General features: G+C 37.6%; 1 protein-coding gene across 9 annotated transcripts in view; it reads right to left on the reverse strand.

The window, feature by feature from the left end:
• The window catches only part of GPHN (gephyrin), a 296,954-nt gene that overhangs the window by 8,711 nt on the left and 265,564 nt on the right, over nt 1-22,679 (reverse strand). For 5 of the 9 annotated variants that reach the window (XM_055715673.1, XM_055715675.1, XM_055715671.1 and 2 more), the window contains 3 exons: nt 20,739-20,860; nt 11,488-11,559; nt 1,812-1,899 (listed from right to left, as the gene is read on the reverse strand). In XM_055715673.1, the coding sequence (XP_055571648.1) occupies nt 1,812-1,899; nt 11,488-11,559; nt 20,739-20,860 (282 nt within the window). The remainder of the gene's footprint in view (nt 1-1,811; nt 1,900-11,487; nt 11,560-20,738; nt 20,861-22,679) is intronic. The other 4 variants (XM_055715679.1, XM_055715678.1, XM_055715676.1 and 1 more) reach the window with 1 other exon arrangement.

Below are 22,679 nucleotides of genomic sequence, written 5' to 3' on the forward strand. Positions count from 1 at the left end.
GAACCTCAAAGGACACCACAAATACCTGCTACTCAAACATTCTCTATGTCAAAGGTGGAAGAAAGCCTTTATGGTTCAAAGTTAAGGCTTAAAACCACTTTTGCCATGGACGCTATCTAGCAGTAGAGTTAGAGATCTCCTAGTATTTTTGAAATCAATACTGTACTGTAGAAATCATAGCTTTCCAGGATACTGTAATTATTGTAATTTCTGGGGGACATGGTCTAATTCACAGTAGTCAGGTTTAACAGTCCTTAGAAAGGAAAAACTGTGGGTGGCTTGTGTGTTCAAGTTAAATGATTTTGCATAAAAATGATCAATCCAGTTATTAAACTGAATTACTTGTTTAGTCTTTATTGAGAATTGCTGTGCTTGAAGATTTAGTTTCCTGTCTGATCTATTTAGTATAGACACGGGACGTAACAGTCATCTGTGAAGAGAGACTTTGGAAGCCGTAAATCTGAAGCTCCCTTGCAGCTGCCCCCTATTTCTCTCTATCTTTTTTAGGGGTGTGTGTTTTGTTGTTGTTGTTATTGGTGTGTGTGTTCAAATACTTGGAAAGCAGCAACTTTTTTCAGCCATGCATGAATTCTCAATTATTGATTGCATTAACCCCATTTTTACTTTCTATTTACTTTTAAAATGTTCACAGTTACTTCACTGAAACTACCAAAAGCTTACTATCAGAGGGCTAACCATCAGTGGAACACAGAGTCTACTGACTTCATGCTGTTGCCTCAAATTCAGACTGGGGAGAAATTTGCTAGAAGGCATAAATGCCTGTAAGGCCATTCAGCAGTCCAGACACTTCCTCGTGTTCCTGCATCTGCACTATGTCGCCATGTTCCCAATTTAAAGACCAGCACTTATCCTTTATTATTTTTCTAGGAATACTGAGGACAATAATGGGATTGAAAGTAATTGGCATTGGTTTTAACTAGTCATCCATTTTCATGATGTATCCAACAATATGATTTCTACTCAGAAAAGTGACAAAACCAGCACTTGTTTGCCATCTCCTAATGACTGTCTTTAGTATCTGTTATAAAAGGAGAGATGTTTCTTTTACCTGCCAAATTCACAGATTCAGTCTGGGATCAAAAAGTAATCTGAGTTTTCCTTCGCATAAGTCATGAATAATTAATGTCCTGCAGGTTCATCTACGCCCCACCAGCATCTGTGTATCCCTATTTTCTTTGATGGTTTTGGCACAGGGATTATCAACAGGAACTCAATCAACAATTCTGTTAATGATTCAAAAGGCAAATATATCAGCTCACTGTGTCTCATATGTATTGCCTCTGTAGGACTATCAGGTGCAAAATGTGAGAAAACTATTTTTGTAACAGATACAGCTTTGGTATATTCAGGAAACAGATCTGCTGAGCAAGAAAAAGCTATTTATATACTCGGGTTGCTTTCTGAAGTACTTTCAAAGTAGCTTTATTCTATCTACATTTTACCTGCTCTAAGAATAAAAAGAAGTCTTTTGCGTTCATGTGCTATTAAAAAGCAACTTCCTCATCATAACTACATAAATAATTCCTTAAATAAAACCACACTGCAAATCACTCACATCAAAAATTAAAACATTCCCTGTTGTACTATGCCTACTATAGCCCAGTAATAAGAACAAAGAGAATAAGGATAGCAATGATGACTATTTTCTTAATCAATTCACATTTAAGTGTTCCCAAAAAAGTAAGATCCCTTTTTAATAAAAATTAATACAAAGGTAAAAGCTCTGATGACAGACTCTGGCTTGAAATTCTTACACATATTGTAGCAAGTCATATTTAAATTTAGCATACCTTTTCCCCCATAGATACACCTCCTGATGTAATGATCACATCAGCACGGCTGATACCCTCATTCAGTGCATTCAGTAAATCATCTGGGCTACAGAAAAGAACAGGCAAGCAGATTAGTGGCATGGAACTATTACAAGTTGTAGTTTGTAAGTAAGTGTCTGTGTGCACACATACAGATGTACATACATACATGTGTTTTACGAAAGAGATACAGCTCTAGGGTAATACAAGATCTTTTCCTTCTTAAGACTCCACACTGCTCTATTCAAGATCTGCAATCTCATTAAGGAAACACCACAGCATTTGGCACCTTTCTGTCTAAGAGCTTTGCAATGGGAACAGTGGGATACCTCAGGTCGCGGCTGAAGAACACTTAACACAAATGTCTACAAGTATGTGGTCTGCATAATAGTTAGCAATACAGATTATGATTTAGGTGAACTGACAGGGCTATATAAAGGGACCTGACACATGAAAATTAGTGGCCACCAAGCAGGCTGCAGTACTACCTGTCCGGCCTATTTGATGTGTGCAAAAATGGGAGGAAGGCTTCACTTCAAACTTCTATCAGTGAAAAGTGGGAGTAAATCCTTTGTTTATCTTCTCCATTAGAGGGCTCTGCAGCAAAGCCAGCTGCTCATCCACTTCATCTTGAAAAAAACCAACCAGTTCTGTTCAAGCACCTATTTACCTTCACAAGAATCAGTATAAGGGGAGCTGTGATGTTCCTCCATACAGAGTATAACTGCGAAGGTGAAGGATAGAAGCTGAGCATATTTCAGTTGTGGTGTCTTAACTTTTTTTTTTTTAAATCTATCTGTCTTCTAAACTGGAAACTTTGAAGTGGGCATATTACCTATCTAACAGCAGTACTGATGTTAATACAGAGCTTCAAGGCATGCAGTGGAAAAACTCAGTAATATAACTTATCCAAGACAAGGAATCCAAAAGAATTTCCAATATATTAAAGGCATGCTTTGCATTTAACATCTGTGAACTGACCAGAAGCTGACCAATTGCTGCAGCTGCATGTAATGTTCCTTCAACAGTACGTTTTTACTTTAATGATCCTGAAAGTTTTTCATGGGAGGCTGTTTCTTTGTAGAATGCAATTGAACGCATGGGCAATAATGCTAGTGACTGTATAAAGGTCTTCACCTGGAATACAGCACCTCAGTTAAATGCCACACTACAATCATGAAATGCCATAGTGGGTTACCAAGGCTTTGCAGGCTGTAAATGGCATGTAGGCTGTCCTTTGGGAACTTTGGCTGTGTTTAACTAAAAGACAGAATCACTACAGTTATTTTAGGGGTTTGAGCTGGAAATCGGAAAATTAGAAATACTATGCTGGCTGACCTTTCAGAGACTAACAGAAACTGTGTGTTTCAAAAGGTCTTGGAGAGAAAAATTGTTTCTGCTGATCATCCTGTCTTTGCCCATGGCTTAGTGAAATATAAGCAGCAGTTAGCATTATATGGTGCTGTGTGCACTACAATTTACATGACACAAGACTGTACTCCCTCACTGAGTAGATACTTCAAATGCATGCAGCCCTGCACACTCCTCATCTCATCTCTTCACCTGAGAGGAGTATCCTGGAGTATCCTCAAGTATCCTCTACCCTGGTTATGCCTTGCACGCAGAAAGACTCAAAGCTTTCTCCACCACAGCCAGTAACTGATGCAGCATCTTCTTTGGCATCACAGTGTGGTTATCCTGCAAAACTTTTCTATTTGTCCTGGGTTACGTTGACTCCAGGACTGCATTGATTTGTGTGAGGTAGGCAACAAACTGCAGCAGAAAGAAGGGCAGATTGCTGGTGCCATACAGTAGGCTGTAATCAACCAGACAGAATTACACACTACCATTTTTTATAAGGAAACAGTGGCTGCAGATACTGTGTAATGCCTCAATTACTTTTGGTTAGGGTACTGGGGATCTTGCATACTCTAAATGGCTTGTAATGAATGGCTGAACTCTGTTTTCTTTAGGAAAAAATATAAAACATATGGACTCAAGCAAAACCATCTCCTCCTTTGTTCTTTAGGAAATAAGAGACATTTTCTCGGCTGCCCCTTCTGAAATCTCAGTATCATTTCATCCAAAAACCAGCACAAGTCCTCACTCGTTGTTGAAGGCAAGAGGAAAGCAAGTTGGCTACTGTCAGTGTCTTCTTCAGAACCAACTGTTTCATATTGATTCTCTAAGTAGTAATCTGTATGTAATAAGATATTGCTTAAGACTATTACAGAATTTGTAATAGGAAAAGTCTCTCAAGATCTAAGTATTCCTTAATCTGAAATGCAGCAAGGAATTCATTACACAGGTTGATACAGGCCTTTCTGAAGCTTGACGACAGTCAGACGCTCATGCCACTATTACTAGGCTAAGACTGCTTTCAGTATATTTTTCTCATTAGGTTGTGATGAGCCGAGGACCTTATCTGGAGCTTGCTCCAGGCTGTTTCATTTTATCTTGCTTAATTATTTGAAAGTTATTCATAGGTAGCAAGACCACCTGTCTGGGGACATCCTAATTCTGGATTATGAAGTGTGCTTGCTTTTGGTTGTGGTTTAAGAATAATGGAAAGAATAGTGAAAAGCAAACGAGTCTGTATTTAACCACTGTTAAATAGAATGGAAGTACTCCTACTTAGATACCAAACATATATATAGCTATGTGTGTTTTTATACATAAAATTACTTAAGAAAGGAAATAAAACCCAAACCCAAAATAAGCCCAAGCTCACAGCAGCTGAGGACTCAATTCACACCTTTGTTTATGAGAGTAGCACACCACTTGAATAGTTCAGCATACAGTTTTTTTATTACGTGCCATGTAAAAAGTTGAAGATTTCTGGATTTGGTGCATTTTTTCAGCATTTCCAGTATAATGACCTGTATAATATGCCCCTTTACCATCTGTATAATGCAAGAAGTTAAAAAATTCTACCACTCAAACTTTATACAACCAGTAGCACTGCATATCATCTTTAGATAGTTGCAAAATGCATTGAATTCTTCCAAAATGAGAGATGTGACAGAAATTTCATTGTAATAAACTGAATGATTATGCTGGTTTTGTTTTCATTCTGAAGAAAGGAGACATTTACAGAATTCCCTCCTTTGCAGAAGGCTTCTCTCTTTTTGCCATGTTTGGCACAATTTTTGTAACTTGGGTCTGTGTAAATTTCTAACCTCCTTTAGGCTCATAGTTCCATGACACTGCAATTAACACAAAACACTCCTTACAGGAGTCACCTGCTGTAATCTTCAATCAACACTGTAGCAAACATTTTCTTCGCTTTTAGTGGACTGTAATGCAGAGAGTTAATCATTCACATTTCATATTAACACATATTTGATCTAATCAGATAACAAGATATTACTTCTCATTTCATTTGTTGTATAACAAGGAGCAGCTTCTCCTTTGGACTGACAAGTAAAGGGAATAAATGATTTAAGACTATTAACTTCTGAAAGAACAGACAAAACTTTGGCATCTGAGCATAATGACATGATTGTTCTAAAAGGCCTGTGACAAATCACCATGAAGCTGAAAAATAACACTCACTGTCTGAGCAGGTACAAATCAGAAACTGTATTCTGAAGCCCTGGCCATTGCTAGGGGCAAGACATTGGATTAGCTAGACTAATGGTCCAGTTTACTACGATAAATCCTTTAAAATATCTTTCTAAAAGTGCTATTCTTGGATTTTTCCCCTTAATAGGCAGAACTGTAACAGGTGCTCAAGTATAATGGTGAATACCTTAATCAATATAAAGTAGATTTTGATGGGAAGTCTCATTTCCAGATGGCAAAACTATTCGTTTCACTTGGTGATTTTCAAAGGCAGAGGGAGATTATGCACAAGAAAGGAGTGTGCTTTCCTAACACGCTGCAATTTGTTAATAAAACATACTCTCTTTATGTGTCAGATCACATCCCACTATTTTGAAATACAACTAAGAAAATTTGTTCTATAAGGACTACATACAGTTTATGAAACTATTCATATAGGTAAGTAAGCACAGATCCAAACTTCCTCTCAAGACTAGAAATCCTCATCTACAGCAGACTGTGACTGTACAAGTATTGTGTGTATTGTACATATATTTTTGAATCTGCAGACATAATGCTTTGCATAAAGAGCCCATATACTTTTAAGTGTATCTCTATATTCTCTGCTAATTTTGCCAGTCTGGTAAACAGTGTATCTACTTTACTACTCAATTTCCTGACCCTCTTTTTCAGTTTTATGGAACAGAATGAGCAATACAATCTGGAAATTAGTTGGAGGGTACCTGTTGTATAGTGGCAGCAGCATGCATAGAATCCTGGAAGCAGATGCATGACATTGCAGTTGACATGCCACTTGATTTCATTAATTTGAAGACAGGGCTTGCAGAATAGCAGTGTATGAGAGTAGGAACGCCTTCTGGATTCATGAAAAATTAAAAATCCTGATTATCAAAGCTAGTTTGTGGAAAACTGATATACAGCACTTGATTACTAAGCTGTCTTTGAACTGAAAAGATACACAGGAGCTTAAGAGTTTGAACAAGAAAATGGTGCAAGCCTCATTAAAATAGACATCAGCCATGCAGAAGAGTTTTTCCTTTATTGCTTTCAAAAGAAATAGCTACACGACAGTCAAGACCAAAGAATTCTGTTTTAAGTGCCATTTGAAGTACCCTAAATTACAGTGTAATTTTCTTTCAAATAGAAATCAACATCTGTTAATTCACTTCTGTTGATCCTATTGTTGTGCTTCACTGTCATTAATTATAAATCTGTCAGCCTTTGTGACACAACCCTTAATACCAGCAGTTTGATACGTGCAATTAAACTGCTCAGTTTTATAATTTAATTTAGAAAACAAGTAACAACAAATGGTGATCTGCATCACCTACCACTCTGCAGTAAAATGAGTGATTCCTGTAGAATTGAACCGTAACGTTTAGTTAGGACTGACTTATCAAGCCACTGCCACAGCACAAAATCGATAGTCCATTACTAATTTCCAGGACCACTTCCACCAAGTTCTTTGCCACGGTAGTCTCATTCATTCAAATTAACCTCATTACCTGACAGTCTTTTCCAGTCCTTGTTGTTCATTGCCATATACAGCTATTACTGCTGGGTGACTAATAACACTTGTGATTGTTGTACTCTTCTATGCATCAGCCCAGGCTCTTATAAACCCAGGTCTTCTGGAAACCTGTACTTTGCAGAATTTTGCAGAATTTGTGCATGCAAACCACCACATTTAGCACCTTAAACCCACGTGCTTTACAGATATATTTGACACAGATACAGAACGATATGCATGCACCATAATGCACCAGTTGCATGCAGAAGTGTCTACTGTGAGTACAAAAGCAGAGCTGGGTAACCTTTCTTGCCTACTGTTTTACTTTATTTGAAAGGATCTCAGGTAATTCAGTTATATGCTGAAATAATTACCCCTTCAGACATGATTCCTCACAAGATTCAGAGGAGCTACAGAGTCCTGACATGCAGTGAAACTGAAGTGCTAGCGGTGATCCTACACCAGTCACACTACAGATGAAAGGAGACCAGCTGCTCCTCTGAACTACAGCAGTTGACTGTACGCTTCAAAAGGCTATGTGCCGTCTGTAGGTACCCCGAGTTTAGCACATTTTGGCCACGCTCACACAAACTGGGAACAGTGATTTGTGCCAGTTTTGCATCTTATGAGGTCTCTTTTCTGCTAAACAGATGTCCCAGAAGAAAAGTTTTAACTAAGGTACTAGGACCTGCTAGAAGTTCCCCTTTTATGCAAAGATCCCAATCAAGCTTCTAGTTCATCAGAAAAAAGAGACACCTCCAAAACATCAATTTACCACAGTAAAACTTCCATCAAAAAACCCAGAGACTCTACTTATTGTAGTCAGACAGAGATCTCATCAAGCTCAATGACATTTCTGTTTGAGGAAAGATGGGATATGGATTTGATCCTTTATGATTAACTCTCATTTTTCTTCTTGTGCTCATTCAGTTGAAGTGACAGATTTCAAAATGAATAGATGAATGCAGCTAGGCATAAAGACAAAGTCTGTCACCCACTTCTCACCTCATGGCCAAGAGGAATATTTTGCATATCAGCAATTTGCAGGATGCAGAGTAGTGAGTAGATGCCATATTAATTTTAGCCAACTAAACCCCAGCTTCTGTAGAATGTAATATTGAATGTATTTCAATGTATTGCAACAAATATAATATGACTGAATGTCTGAATGTAATAGAAATACTGTGTTTTGACTAGTACGGCTTTTAAAGCAGAAGAAGATCCGGTTTTGATGATGTATGTAGGAACATATGGGCACTCTTCTGAAACTGTATTTGTTTCAAAATTCTCCAGTGTATTTCATCATGTTCTCATAAGGTTTCTTCCTTCTACCTTCTGTGGTATTTCCGTGGATCACTTTGAACAGATGCAGTATGTTTTCCCTAAGAACACAGGCCAGCTTGTGAGGAAAGCTGGAATAATTACAGTAGCTTTTGGCTTGTTCAACATGACCATGTAAGTTTTGTCTATCTGATAAGCAACATAAAAGAATCTGTCTTTGTTACTTCTTGCTGCTCCTTTAATTGATGCTACTGCGAATAAGAACACTATTTTGCATAGTATTCTTTTCAGTGCTACATTTATGAACTTAAAGACTTTGATTAGAGGTCTTCAACTCTTTTGCTGAAGTTACTATGAGATCTGCCTAATGCCTTCAACCTTTTTCTGATTCTGGGTGATAAAATATTTTACTCCACTGTTTTCATGTACTGTTTCAGAAGACTCCCACTCGTGTATATGCCAGAATGACAAAAGACCAGAGGGGTCAGAAAAAGAGATAGCCATGGGAATGCAACAGGAAAAGGTCCCATGTGGTAGAAGCCAGGTGCTTATGTACTGCTGAGCACATTCCTCCGTGAGGGCATTACACTGTTGATGGTTGGGTCCTGTATTGCATTCTTGTCTGCTGCTTGTTTACATTCATCTGCAAGCATTTGCGGGTGAATTGTAGTGATTTTTTTCATCAATGCTGAAAGCACAGGACCAAAGCTTTGATAACAGTTGTCTTCAGGTGCTGTGCCATTGTACTAACCTGTGAGTACTTTATCCACTCTAAATCCAAGCTAGTGTGTGTTCACTGAACATAAAAAGAAGCCTGAGATTAGGGTTATCGTTAATATATTATCCCTGGCTGAAGACAATGAACCTGATCCCAATACTTACTAGGAATCCATCAGTTCTCCCAACAGTTTGGATGGGATTCCACTCATTAAGTTAATAGCTTCTATTTTATCTTCCTTCTTATGAAGCGAGTGAATCTATATGGATTCACTGGAAAGTATTTACTTCTGGAGTGGAAAATATTCAACAGCTGTAGCTGGGTTGTGACTGAAGATTATACCACACAATACAATAATCAATGCCAAAGACATTGCTCATCAGTAAAGATGACAGTGCACTGCTGAGTCTGAAGGGTAAAAGTAGTTCTGCAATTACTTCTTCCAGAGCACTCCTGAAATATGAGAATTGGCTTATACTGACATAACTGAGAATAAAATATTATGATGGATGTAATTAGTGCCAGTTGCTTATACAAAGCAAATAGTATTACAAAATCTGACACATGGTGACATAGTATTGCTATCATGGAATTTCTTAACTATTATTTTTGCTTTAGCTTCAATTTTAAGAGTAAATTTGAAGTGATTTTTAGGTAAATTCATCCCCCCTGTAAACTGGTGGAACTGCTGTTGAACAACAGTAAGGATGCCTCTATGACAGGCAGAAATACAGTCCGTAAAGGTGATTCCTCAAAATGAAGGTTTTCTCCGCCTCTCTCTTTTTTTTTTTTTTTTTTTTTTTTTTTTTTTTTTTACTTTTAAAGTCAACAGCACAGCACTGCCTTTTACAGAATCATAACTTAGGCACTTGGAAAAATGCTCGTCTCCAGAAGGAAAATGACTTGGAAGCCACAGGTCAGAGACAATATAAAAAGGCCTTTTAAAATTCCCTGTCATCAGCTATGTCTTAAATAGTTATTTTTTTGAAAATGTCAAATGAAATGTGACATGGATTTTGTTTACTAAACCATATGAAAAATTCTCCAAGAAGAGTAAACTACCGTTTATTAGAAATAAGTGAAGGAACAGAAAGAGAAACTTAGCCTGTTTGAGACCAGCAAGTTAATTTTTTGACAGCTGTTAAGTCAATGGAAGGAACCAGAACTTCATTTGTCTCTGCAATATTGGACTACATCCCTTCAAGCACAAAGATGTTTTTAGTGTAAGAAAAAGCCCATTGCATTTCCTCCTCTGGGAGCAGAAGCATTTTCTTACTGCCCATGCTTTGGGCAGCAAAGCTTTGTTCTAGGGGCTGTTTTTTGTTGATGCTTGCCCCAGAACTGCTTAGAAGAGCCCAAAGACTCAGTTAATGTGTCCTCTAGATTTAGACTGTTAGCAATATGTGAACTGACTTGTATGAGGTATTCCAAGTTGATCACCTGATGGTAGATTCCAGCTTCCAAGCAATTTCTGATAAAGCAGACAGACTACATCATGTTCCTCATGTTAAATCTAAAATGTTTTGAAAGCTGGTGGTTCTTGTAAGTTAATTACAGTTAAGTTTTTTTGGATGTGTAGAGTACAGTGTAAGATTCTAGTGGGTTGATCTCTTTAGTCAATTTAATGAGGAAAATGGTGATTTATGACAACTTGACTTCATGAACAACTGATTGCTAATAATAGACAAGCCATTTGAAGGCTAAGGCCATGGCAGATTGATTCAGTAATGACTGCAGAAACTTGTTTTTCCAATATGCCAAGTGAACTTTAAGCTATAACTCAACCCTTCAACTTTCTATTATAAAAATAATAACCTCAGTGCGGATCCTCACATGACTGGTTTTCAGGTACTGTTCTTTCATAGGTTTTTCATTCTTTTCTGTCCCTTTTTAATTTCTACAAGAATCAAAATATAGAAACTAATTTCTCTGTTTGTTAATTGAGAAAATGACAGGTGGTTTACTCTCATTCTGTTCTTGCTCCTGCCCCTTTGGCCTGTCTGTGATAGGAAGCAAGTTCTGTAAATTAATCTGTATTATTAAGCCACCCCCTAAGTAAGACCTAGTATATAACTAGTTGTACATGTATTTTGGAAAAAAAGCATGGTAGATAGTTTAAAGATTTCATGAACATTCCAGTTAGCCTGCTTTAGATATGAACAGCATGGTAATGGAAAAACAAGTATGCAGGTATGACTGAAAAGTCACAACAGTGACTTCCCTAAAGCTGTACTCCACTACTACCTTCAAGCAGACTTCTTCCTAATTTGTCCTATTCTTAGAAGGGAAAAGCCTTGATGGATAAAGATGCTTGCTGCTACTGATGAGTAATGTAAACATTCTTGGTATTAACAGAATTTTAATTTTATCAACATTGTGGAGCCATCTACGTCTACGGTGCACTGGTGCATAAGAACTTAACTGACAAGGCAGTATTATTTAATGGACAGAATAAACCACCATTTGCTTCTGTATGGCAACCATTCTGTGCTCCAAGCTCTGCACGGACAGACACCTAGTCGAGCCTGTCTGTGAGCATGCATGTGCCTCAACGTCCCAAGTGTTTTAAAAACAGTGCTCACCAATCTGGTAGGCCTGTCTCCGCAGTGTTCTGGAAGCTCTGTGTCCCTTCTTCTTTAAAAACATCTGGCTTCCTGAGGGTAAAGGAAGCAGAAGGGGTATAATAAAGAGCCAGGGAAGGAGAGAGGCTCCTGGGGTGAAAGGGATGCTCTGTGCCTAGCTGTGTCCCCCTTGGTAGCTCTGAGTATTCAGAATCATCAGAGGAAATGCTTCCTTTCTGCAAGGCCAGACAACAGGAGAGAAAGGAAGTGTATGGGAACACCTTTCTGTTATAGTTCGGACAGGCTTCTCACAAGGATGAAGAGAGAAGTTATGGAAGGATTTAGGCTCAACTGGGCATGCCAGCAATGCACAGTTCATTTTTCCTTGTGGAGTCTATGGAGAAAGTTCTTTACTCTTGACTTCACTCTTGCTTGACAAAGCAAAATGAAGTGTTAAACACCTGGACATTTGGGAAGGAGGACCACAGATAATGGGAAAATATTTGGAGATGGGCCACATTGAAACATTTTTACACACACTTCCTAGCTTCTTGTTCAGGAAATGGGTCTCAAGGCATATTAAATGTCACCTTCTTGACTACAAGGGGGAAAAAGCTTTATTTATCCTAATTTTATATCTCCATAGTCAATAAAGATGCCACTTCATTCATGAGAAGCTTCATACCCAGCTACCCTGCTCCAAGAGACAGGATTAGAAAAAAATGTCCAAACCTGAGAAAGTTACTGCTATCACAACCTTATTTAAAACAGTTAATGTTTTGCCATGAATTCCTATTTTATAAAGACAGCATTTCCTTTTACACACACTTCTTCCAAGTCAGTTTCACTGGGAAGAAATAATTTTTAGATAGTGTCCTTTCTAACAGAAATATGAAATAAGCCAAAATCTATGTTTTTATACTCTTAAGTGCAGGACAACTAAATGTAAAATGTAAAAAAAAAAATCTTCATTTGGCATGAAGATTTATAAATGTCTCTTTTAAAAAAAACTAAAATGAGATGTTGAAGATTGCAATGGATCAGGTCATGAATTGTTGTTTTGCAACTCTTTCTTCTTTTCAGCTGGCTGGACTGTTAACAACAACAAAGTCAACCTCCCCCCCCAGCCCAGGCTCAGCTGATCCTGCACACGGCAGCTGCAGCTGTCATTTCGAAGATTACTTCTGGGCACACACAGATCCTGTCTGGCTGAGGAATGTGAGGAGAAGACTGGGCCAGTGTACCTGCACTATTGTTAAGCACGCACAAGCACAAGAACACTGCTAACATGAAATCTAAAATCCTCTTTATCACCTTGTAAATACATGCCTGGTTTCTTCTCATAGGTCATCACAGAAAGGGTCTGTCTGATCAGATGCGTACTACTGTTGTTTGGAATTCATGGGAAAATATTAAAGCTATTCAGGTTATAGGTTTAGATGTCCATTTCTTTCTGACAGTTTTCCCAAGGTAGCCTTTTCCTCAAATGGCTTCAGTCCCTCATTTGTTCTTCTATTCCTTGCTAGAGAACAAAGTCAGTCTGTTTCTTGAAATAAGGTCACTGTGTCAGGCAGTGACATATAAAAACTTTAAGACTTCATAAGTGATCCCAGCTTCTGGTTTACTCATCAACATTATGGACTGCAGTCTCAAAAATCAAGAACTTTTTCTATCAAGCTGCTAAACCCTAAGAGTACTCTCTCTCTCACAATGTTTTTCTTCAAGAAGGTAGACTGGAACTACAGATGTTTCTTATCAACACAATGTACACAGAGGTAAGGAAATCAGAAGCATCTTGTCGAAACTTCCAGAAAATTTCAAATTTGTTCGAGCATTGCATAGTAAAATAGCCAAAGTTCTGACTATCATTCTGTCTTTATAGACCACTGTCGCTGTGTTATTTCTCCTGCTACTGGTCTTCTGAGTTGGTGCTTCTACTACATACTGTCAATTAGTATAACATAAACATTAATTTAATTCCGTGAAGTAAGAGTTAAGAGATTATTTGTGACCAGGAGAAATAATTTCACTAATTTAGTCTGATTTGGTCTTTAACACAGTCTGGGAACCTCCCTGAACTTGCTTCTGTTTGAACCGTAGATCACATTTAAATAAATATCCAATCTTGCTTTGAAATGAGTATCTATCAAAGCATTTGATATAGTTTGCTAACACCTAATTACTTTAACTGTTAAAGTTATGCTTTATTTGCAGTCTGAATTAGTCTAATATTCAGCCACTGCTGCTGAAATAGAAACTTTATTCGAAGTTTATTCTCCATGAGGCTCAGTATTACTGGAATGTAATCAAGTCATCTTTCTAAGAATATCTTTGTTGAACTGAACAGCCTGAGTTCTGATTCTGTTGGAGTACATGGTCTGTCTTTCAACCAGTTAAAAAATCCAACAGTCCTCCTCTGAATGCTAAAAAACATACCGTTGTCATCTTGTCCAGGGAATACAAAGGTACGGCCACAAATAACCTTCCAATTTTACAGGAGACTTAGCTCTTTATACATATGCTAGAACTTGTATTTAGCAGATTACTTGCTATGATTTTCGAATCTTCTCCCAAATCTTTAGTTCTCACAATATAATCCTACATCTTGTAAATTTCACTTACATTCCTTAGACCTACATATAACATTTCATACTTGGCTGCATTAATAATATACCAATAACCAGTTTTCTAAGTGATTCATATCACTGACACAGTGGCCCGTTTTCAACATTCACCACTTCTTTCATCATTTTGTACCTACTGCATTTATTAGTTTTAATTATTTTGTTCTAGGATATTAATAGTAAAATTTCAATCCTCAAAAATTTCTCAGTGACTTGGAAAGCCAAATTCTGATATATAATCTAGATATTAAGAAGGTTGTAAGTCATTCAAGTCAATGATATTTTGGGCCCTAGAGACTGAAGTTCTCTTGTAAACAGAACTTATGTCTCCAAGTATTTTTTTAAATGTTAATATGTGCCTCAAAAATACAGTACAGTAGTTTTTATTTCCCTCCAGCAAATACAGTTACAGATTCCCTCTGTTTTCAAATATAGGAGTATTTGCATGGTATTCTGTCCTCTTTGTGATTTGCTGTTCAGTGTCATGTGGTACTACTGGGCTGTGATTCTATAGATGCTAATTCAGAAGAAAGTCCATGCTTGTGTTGAGGACAATTAGGAGAATGACATATTGTTGTGCATTAGCTTTGCACTTGTCACCTCTACAACATGAAATTTTATTAGCTGTCAGACTACGTAGTTTCCTGCCGCTACAGAAGATCTCCTTGGACTTGCACTGCCCCATTTCACAAGTTCTTTTTTTCATCTCTGTTTCAGCTCACATGTTTCTTTGTATTTTCTGAATATGTACATTAGATGAGATGACTCGTCATATATAACAACTTACTTGAAGTTTGCTCTAATGATTATCAAGAGTTGTGACAGATATTAAAAATTCCTGCTTGAAAAGCAGAACATTATTGTTGACAGGACACAATGACAGAGAGGACCTCCATACCTGAATCACCTTCAAACCGTTACCCAGTGTACCTGGATTCATTAGGCTATGATCACACTTAATACCACCACCATTCTTTGAGCAGATCTAGAACTGAAGTCACTTCAGCAAAAATGAGTATCGTGACATTTGATTTAAGGCCTTTTCTCTAACAAGCCTTTTCCTGCAGCCATTTGTTAAATGATACTACTACTGCTACTAATTCTGTTCACAGTATCTTTGATTGTACCCAAGCTGCTGCAGGGAGAGGTCAGGATTCTGTGGCTGAATTCTACCTATAACTCATATTCTAACTCATACGATGATATATGTCATGTTGATATTGCATGAGAAATTTTAGAGTTACAGCAGTTTCCCTGTTCTCCCTCCACTCCAGATGTTCCATCTGAATTATAATACAGGTAATTACATGCAACCCACACAAGTACAAAAGATTTAAAGCTCTTTTTGGATGGCAAACATAAAATTCAACCAGACTAAATCCTTGAGTGAGATCTTAGTATCCCTTCCAAAACATGAAGGGACTCTTTCAAAGCCTTTTTTTTTTTAGGGATATCATGGTGTAATGCTGTCGCAATAGCAAGTGTGATTTTTAATGGGTTTACCTGTCACTTAGGAGCTATATCAAACAGTATGTCATAAAAGAGGTATATAAATGAGAAACTAATAATTTCTGATGTAGAAAAGCCTTCATATGCTACTGATTTTATAAATCTTCTGATAATTTTTTAAAGGAAGTGAGCATATTATGTGAATTGCCTAAATTTGTTCTCCTAAGGAGAGATATTCTTTCTCTCCATTGTGAAATCACAGGCTTATAAATGAAAATGCAGTTAATGTTATACACACCTCTAAGAAAAATGATAAGGGAATTAGAAATGAATGCAGAGAAGGGGAAAACACACTCACGTAAACAAAGGTAAAAACAAGAGGAAACCGGATACATTACACGCATGATCAAAACCCTTCAGCAAGTTTAGTAACAGAGTCTCTCATAGAAGGAAAACTGTCAAAATGGAAGATGGCTTTCTAAAACAGAGGCTCACACTCTAGCAGATTTTGCTAGGGCTAAACTTTACAGCCTTAAATAAACAGCGGATACAAAGAACAACACAAATGAAATAATCAGACACAAAAATGTCCTGATAATTAACAGAGTTCTACAGATCAGATCAGAGATATAACCCTTGTTTTTATCAGAGGTTTCCAAAGAACCAAATAATTTCACAGGCTATACATAAGCAAAGGAAGTGAAACTAGAAGCCTTTTCTACTTGGTCTTGTTATATGAGACGACACTCATAAGTACGTTGGAACACCAGTTTTAACTGGCCAGTTGTTTTTGCAATTTTAGCAAGTGATGCTGTGATTCAATCAAAGATGTAAGACACAATAGTTAGAACAATACCAGAAGGGTTCTTCCTTGTTTTGTTTCACATTTGTTTCTTGTGTTTGGAGCAGTTCTGGAAATGGAGTATCTTCCATTTCCACCCAGAGGTGTGTCCTTTTCAAACAGCTTGTTTTTTACGGGCTAAGAACACAAATAGAGACAATCTTGGCTTCCAGCCAGACATAACTTCAGCTGTATCATGTTTTCCAGTTTGTTTGTTTTTTCTCCTATTGCTTACTTCTAGGATTTTAGGTGTAGATTTTATCTATGTGTTTTGGACTTGCTGGTTTTAATTAAATTTTGAATATTGAGTCACATATACAATTTATGAGAATGGAAACAAATAATGACAATCTCAGAAATTGTTAACATGCTCCAAAAAGAAATAAATATTAATTTCAGTTGAAAATACAAATATAGGCCAAGTGAAACTCGAGTGACCAGTTCAAAATGTAACTTCACATACGATTAATGTGCAAAGGTGTTTTTAAAGTGGTCCTAACTACTCTGCAGACACCCATGACATTCCACAGGCTTCCCCACCCTTTCACATTCTCTGCTGGAACATGTTTATGTGTATCACAGTCCTGGGCTTTGAAGCAGCTGGACAATTTATCTTCTTACCTAAACATCTCTGAGTGAATCATATTCTGAAATGAAATACAGGAACCTTACCTCTAAGTTTGTCTTTGCAAATACTACTCTAAAACAACTTTCATGCTTGAAAATTAGCTCTGTAAATATGACTGACAGTATTTCCATGCTTGTTAAAAAACTTGACCTGTTACAGCAATAGTAATAACTCAGCTGTGCTCCCTATACGGTGCTCTCTCAAACTCTATTCAGTGCTTATAGTATATAGCAAGTGACACTCCCAGTAAAATGCAGTAAAAATTTCCTCAATGTAAAATGTATAAACAAAAAGAAATAGAAAAAACCCCTCCAAATCTGAAATATGGGAAGGGAGAAATATATTCAGTGATACATTCAAAGAAAAAATCACAAGTTTTTAATTTTCCCTTCTGAAAAGTATTGTTTGCCAGTATTTTTACCTCACCTGTAGGTATTGCAGGCATATAAAATCTTTCTCTTTTTCACTGTCTAGCTACATATTATACATACACAATAAACTGGACATATACATGAGCATACACACACACAATCTATGGTTTAACTCCAGTAAACCATACAACAGACACTGATGACTTGTTCATCTTTTCCATAAACATGCTAACTTGTGAAAATTGTACCCTTTGTAAGACCTCTCTGGTAAGTCTCTTGCATTTTTCAAGTGCCATGGTACTCTATCGAATCAGTCGCTTTAGTCCGAAAGATATATACTAAATATTTGTATGGGCAACATTCTCTTACTAGCTTTATTACATAAATAATATGTATGGTTAGAAGACTTCTAAGACGGAATCCTGGTATCAGGTAGGGAAGATTCTTGGCTAAATCAGCAGTACTGAATTACTCTTTCAAAACTTCCTGCAAAGTACAAAATCATTCTAAAATTGGATGGTCATTATAGCTATTCTATGAGCTAAAGTAACTGCCTCTGCAGAAATAACTCCCCAAGCATGAAACCAAGTTTAAAAAGAACTCTTACCACCTTTGCCAAGGTAATACTATCTCAAGACACAGAGAACATACTAATAGCAAGGATCCAAAAGTATCAACCTCACTCATAACTTAAAGCAAAGCTGCAGACACTTGTCTACCTTTGATACATTTGTTCACTGTCTGGTTTCCAGCTAGCATCCAACTAGTAAAAAAGGGTCACAAAACATACTTGTAAAAAATATAGGAAAGTAAAATATAGAAAAGTAAAAAAAAATCTATCAGGCCTGAACTCTTACTAGAAGACAGACATTGAGGTGCTGGAGCGTGTCCAAAGAAGAGCAACAAAGCTGGTGAAAGGTCTGGTGCACAAGTCTTGTATGAGGAGCTGCTGAGGGAACTGGGGTTTAGCCTGGAGAGGAGGAGGCTCAGGGAGATCTTACTGCTCTCTACAGCTGCCTGAAAGGGGGTTGTAGGCAGCTGGGTGTCAGTCTCTTCTCCCAAGTAAGAAGTGATAGGACAAGAGGAAACTGACTGAAGCTGCACCAGGGGACGTTTAGACTGGGTATTAGGAAAAATTTCTTCACCAAAAGGGTTGTCAAGCACTGGAACAGGCTGCCCAGGGAGGTGGTTGAGTCACCATCCCTGGAGGTGTTTAAAAGACATGGAGATGTGGCACTTAGGGACACGGTTTAGTGGTGGACTTGGCAGTGCTAGGCTAACAGTTGGATTCAATCTTAAAGGTTTTTTCCAACCTAAATGACTATGATTCTGTGATTCTAAAATTGTTAGATATTGATTACTGAGGGCTTTCAAGATTACATATCTTCACAGACACTCCATGCCTAGGGGTCATAGAAAAATTCCTGAAGGCAATGGAGAACACAGCTATAGTTTTGCACAATGACCTTAAATTAAACTCTCCATTTGACGGTGTTGACTTCACAGCAAATTTGAGACTATATCTATTTGGTTAAGACAAGGCTATAAAGAACAAACAAGCTCTAGGTTCTTATTTTGCTGCAGGGACTACCAGAAGGATGTTCAGGGAAAGCATCTTTGCCATTGGATTAACCCACTGCTAATAATGACAGCATGTAAACTGATAATGTTGATGACAGTAGCAGTAACTTTTGGTCATGCAGGTGGCAAAAAGTTCCACCTCCAGTATTTTGTTGGAGAAAAACCCTGCTCACCTTCCTTTTATGTAGAGATGACTCTGAGGAGCTGACAGCCTTTTTGCGGCTGCTTTCTTTTTTCTCAGATACGTAAATCTAGAACCTGATCTCTGGATATAATAGTTTTATTTGAGAACTTCGCTACCTATGTTTTAAAGTCTAAAAAGGTCCTTACAATACAGAAAACACCCTAGAGATCCAGGACATTTAGATACCATTCCTGGAAAGAACGGTCTCATAAGTTTAGACTCTGTTTGCATGAAATGACCACTTGAAACTGGAAGCATTCACGGGCAGGAGGTTTTTGATATTTATTGCTATTTGGAACAGCAACTGAGTTTTGCTAGGCCAAAGAAGCAAAAAGGATGCCTGGATGCAATAAGAGTATCCAGAAGGGTTTGCTTTCCCTAAGACCACAACAACTGCTGTGGTTGCTGTGTGTCACGTTCCTTGTATGAATACCTCAAATACAACTGCATTTCCTGGGGTCACCGTTCAGGTTGGTTCACATATTGTAAAACCACACAGTGGTTGGCCCTTTTATATATTTTCTGTCAAGCTAGTGATGTTTTGTATTGAATTCTGCACTAGAAAAGACTGGTTTTGAAATTAGCTGTTCCCTAGCAGCAACTTTGTCTCCCTGCTTGGGAATTTCATCATCAATCAATGTGAAATGTGGGTGCTAAAACTCACTGTTTCCCTTTTTCTTCTTCTTTCTGATCTGGCCTCACTTTTAACTACTCACAAGGAACAACCCTTTTTCTCAAAGAGGTGGAGGTGAATCTGAACAACTCCCTATCAAATCACATCTTTCAGTTGGTTTGATACCTAAAATGAGAAACAAGAAAGCCTGTTCAAAGCCTCTGGGGCTCAATAAATTGAGGAAATACATTATGCTGAGAAACTCAAGCCATGGATGACAGGCACTGCTCAGTCTTGCAAAGGACAAAAGTCTGAACGCTTCAATCACTTATCCTAGGGCTCTCAAGAGGAGATGTGACTTCACTACCATTGGGAAACAAGGTGCAATCACTGTCAGAGGAATGGAAAGACTGATCACAGGATAGTACTCTGTGGCAATCAAAGTAGAGAGACTAGTAAAGGAAAAAAATAAATTGATTCTTTTAAATCCTTTGACATATTTCTGGAAATGTTCAGCAACACCCAGCAGTGGCGCCTTCCCCAAAAGACAGTTACTCAGAATCTGACAGAGTTTTATACTCTGAATTAATTTTGGCACTGAGAGAAACTTTCCTTCTCCCTTTATTGGATCAGAAAAAAGTATAGTTGCTGTAGAATTGCCTCCTCTTACGTGAATTAAGAATGGTGCTTGTGACGATATTGCAGCAATAAATTCAATTTGCAGCAGTAACATGTTTCAACAGAGGCAAAACAGTATAAACACCATTCAATAAAAAATTTATCAAATGATTCCTCTTAATACTAGAATAGACTTATTTATTTCTCTAATGAAAAGGGTAAAATGTCTTCAAGATATGCCCTGTCACAACACTGTGACACTTGCAATGACTGACATTTTCTCTGATATTTCTTTTTTCCATGGATGCATAAAGTGCACCGCATGAATATGAAGTGACATCTTTACTAACATGTGGTACTTACTTATCTCCCACAATTCCCAAGTTGATTGTTGGATACCCGTGTTCCTGGATTGTAGCTAGGAGAGTTGAACGGTTACTGTCCCGAATCTTCCCTGGCAAAAGGTCATCTTCAGGATTCAGTAGCTGTAAAACCAGAAATACACTCAGTTGGTCTCCTTGGAATACTGTGCCTTTACACAAGTGGGAATTTTCTTCTTCATACTGGTCAGGATATTCTTAGACACCATATATATCATAAAATATATGTGTAAAGTGATTTAGTGAGTTTAATATGATACGTAATGTGCTTGTTTAGTCCAATCCTCCACACTGCTTTGTTTGTTTCTATTGGTTCACATCTGCTAAACTTTTCTCCTTACTAGTACCTGGCTTCTAATCTGAAACATTAGAAATCAAAACACAAACTTTTAAGTTTTCAAGTTATTGATTCTATTTAAATAGTTTTAAAGGAACCTCAATGATGTTGCTAACCAGATTTAAAGGTATTAAAAGAAATCTTGTAAACATTGTTTACTTATCAGTAAAGGTGTTTTTTAAATACAACAATCTGTATGGAATAATAGAAGCTTAAAGCTTGGTTCTCCTATCAATTACTGTTTTGGATGAAAAACTTTGTCTCAAGACAGTATTATGGCAAGTGCCTTACATGTGTCATATTTTGGAAGTTAAACTGTAAAACACACATATATAAACACATGTTTTACATAATTAGGAATTCTTTTGTAGAAAACAAAAGGACAACCAATGCTGTCAGGAATTAAAATAATAGTAATACTGATGCTGATGATGTATCTGTCAAAATTAGAGCAACGGTATTAGGTAGTAAGGTAAGAATAATCAGAAGTGGAGCATGGCTAAACTTTGATGCTTTGGTTAGCAGCTCTCTTTCTGTGCAGATTTCCATAGGATGTTTACAAAACCCACTGTGCAGGATCTTTTTTAACACAATACAAAGAAGAGTTCTCACATCAGTAAAAAACCCTTTAATGACACACAAGAATCTTCTGTCATACAGAAGATACTGTTCAGAAAATCATCACCTGTAATCCTTGTAGCAGTTTGGATTTGTTCTTTGCTTAGCGGTACATTTCCTGCACGACACACCCTGTCTGTGTTGTGCAATCTGGCAAGATTCTGTCCCAGCAAGGCTGGTCTCAGCCACCCATAGTACTCAGCAGTCACAAAGTAACCTTCACCAGGGTTTTGGAAGTGGCAAGGGCACCACCAGATGACAAAATTAGAACTATTTAAAGTTTCCAAAATCTTTCAAAATTCAACATATCCAAGCTGTATGAGAATACAGCTACTGGGTTTATGTTTGTGTCTGGATTTCAAAAAGTTTGTCTCAAAGGACAGTCAAAACTGTAAGTAAACTTCATGCGGTCTTTAAACCTCAAACGGACATTACCTCAATACACAAGTTCTTTTGTTTTTGCTTTTCTTATTCTCTTTCTGTCCCATGGCAGGAGGGAATGAGCGAGCATAGTTGCTGGACAGGGTCGACCCACAACATATGTAAAATTAGTAAATTAAGTTAATCTTGAATGTGATTTTTCTGATGTAGATAAGACAAAGCAATTAGAAAGCTTGTCTGGAGTTCTACCAACAGGAGACCGGATTCCAGTGTGTGCTACTACTAAAAAAAAATGCAAAGGCAAAATACTACAGCAAGGCATTTGGTAGTACTACTCAGTTTTCAAAGACAGGTTATCTACCATTCATGCTGCAGCTATAGAGGAACGCTGCTCAAAAGAAATTACTCTTCCAGTCATGACTGGCAGTATGAATTACAACCCTGACTACTCCACAGGTCCTCCCTTGCTGGCAGGAGGAAAGCAGCTAGCACGTGGTTGGACACGTTACCAAAATTTTGGCAAAGACAGTGTGCGAGACTTGTGAGAGAGCCCTCAAGGGAGAAAACATGAGCAGCTGATTATGGGTT

This window comes from Falco cherrug, chromosome 7 (assembly GCF_023634085.1).
Source record: "Falco cherrug isolate bFalChe1 chromosome 7, bFalChe1.pri, whole genome shotgun sequence".
NCBI lineage: Eukaryota > Metazoa > Chordata > Aves > Falconiformes > Falconidae > Falco > Falco cherrug.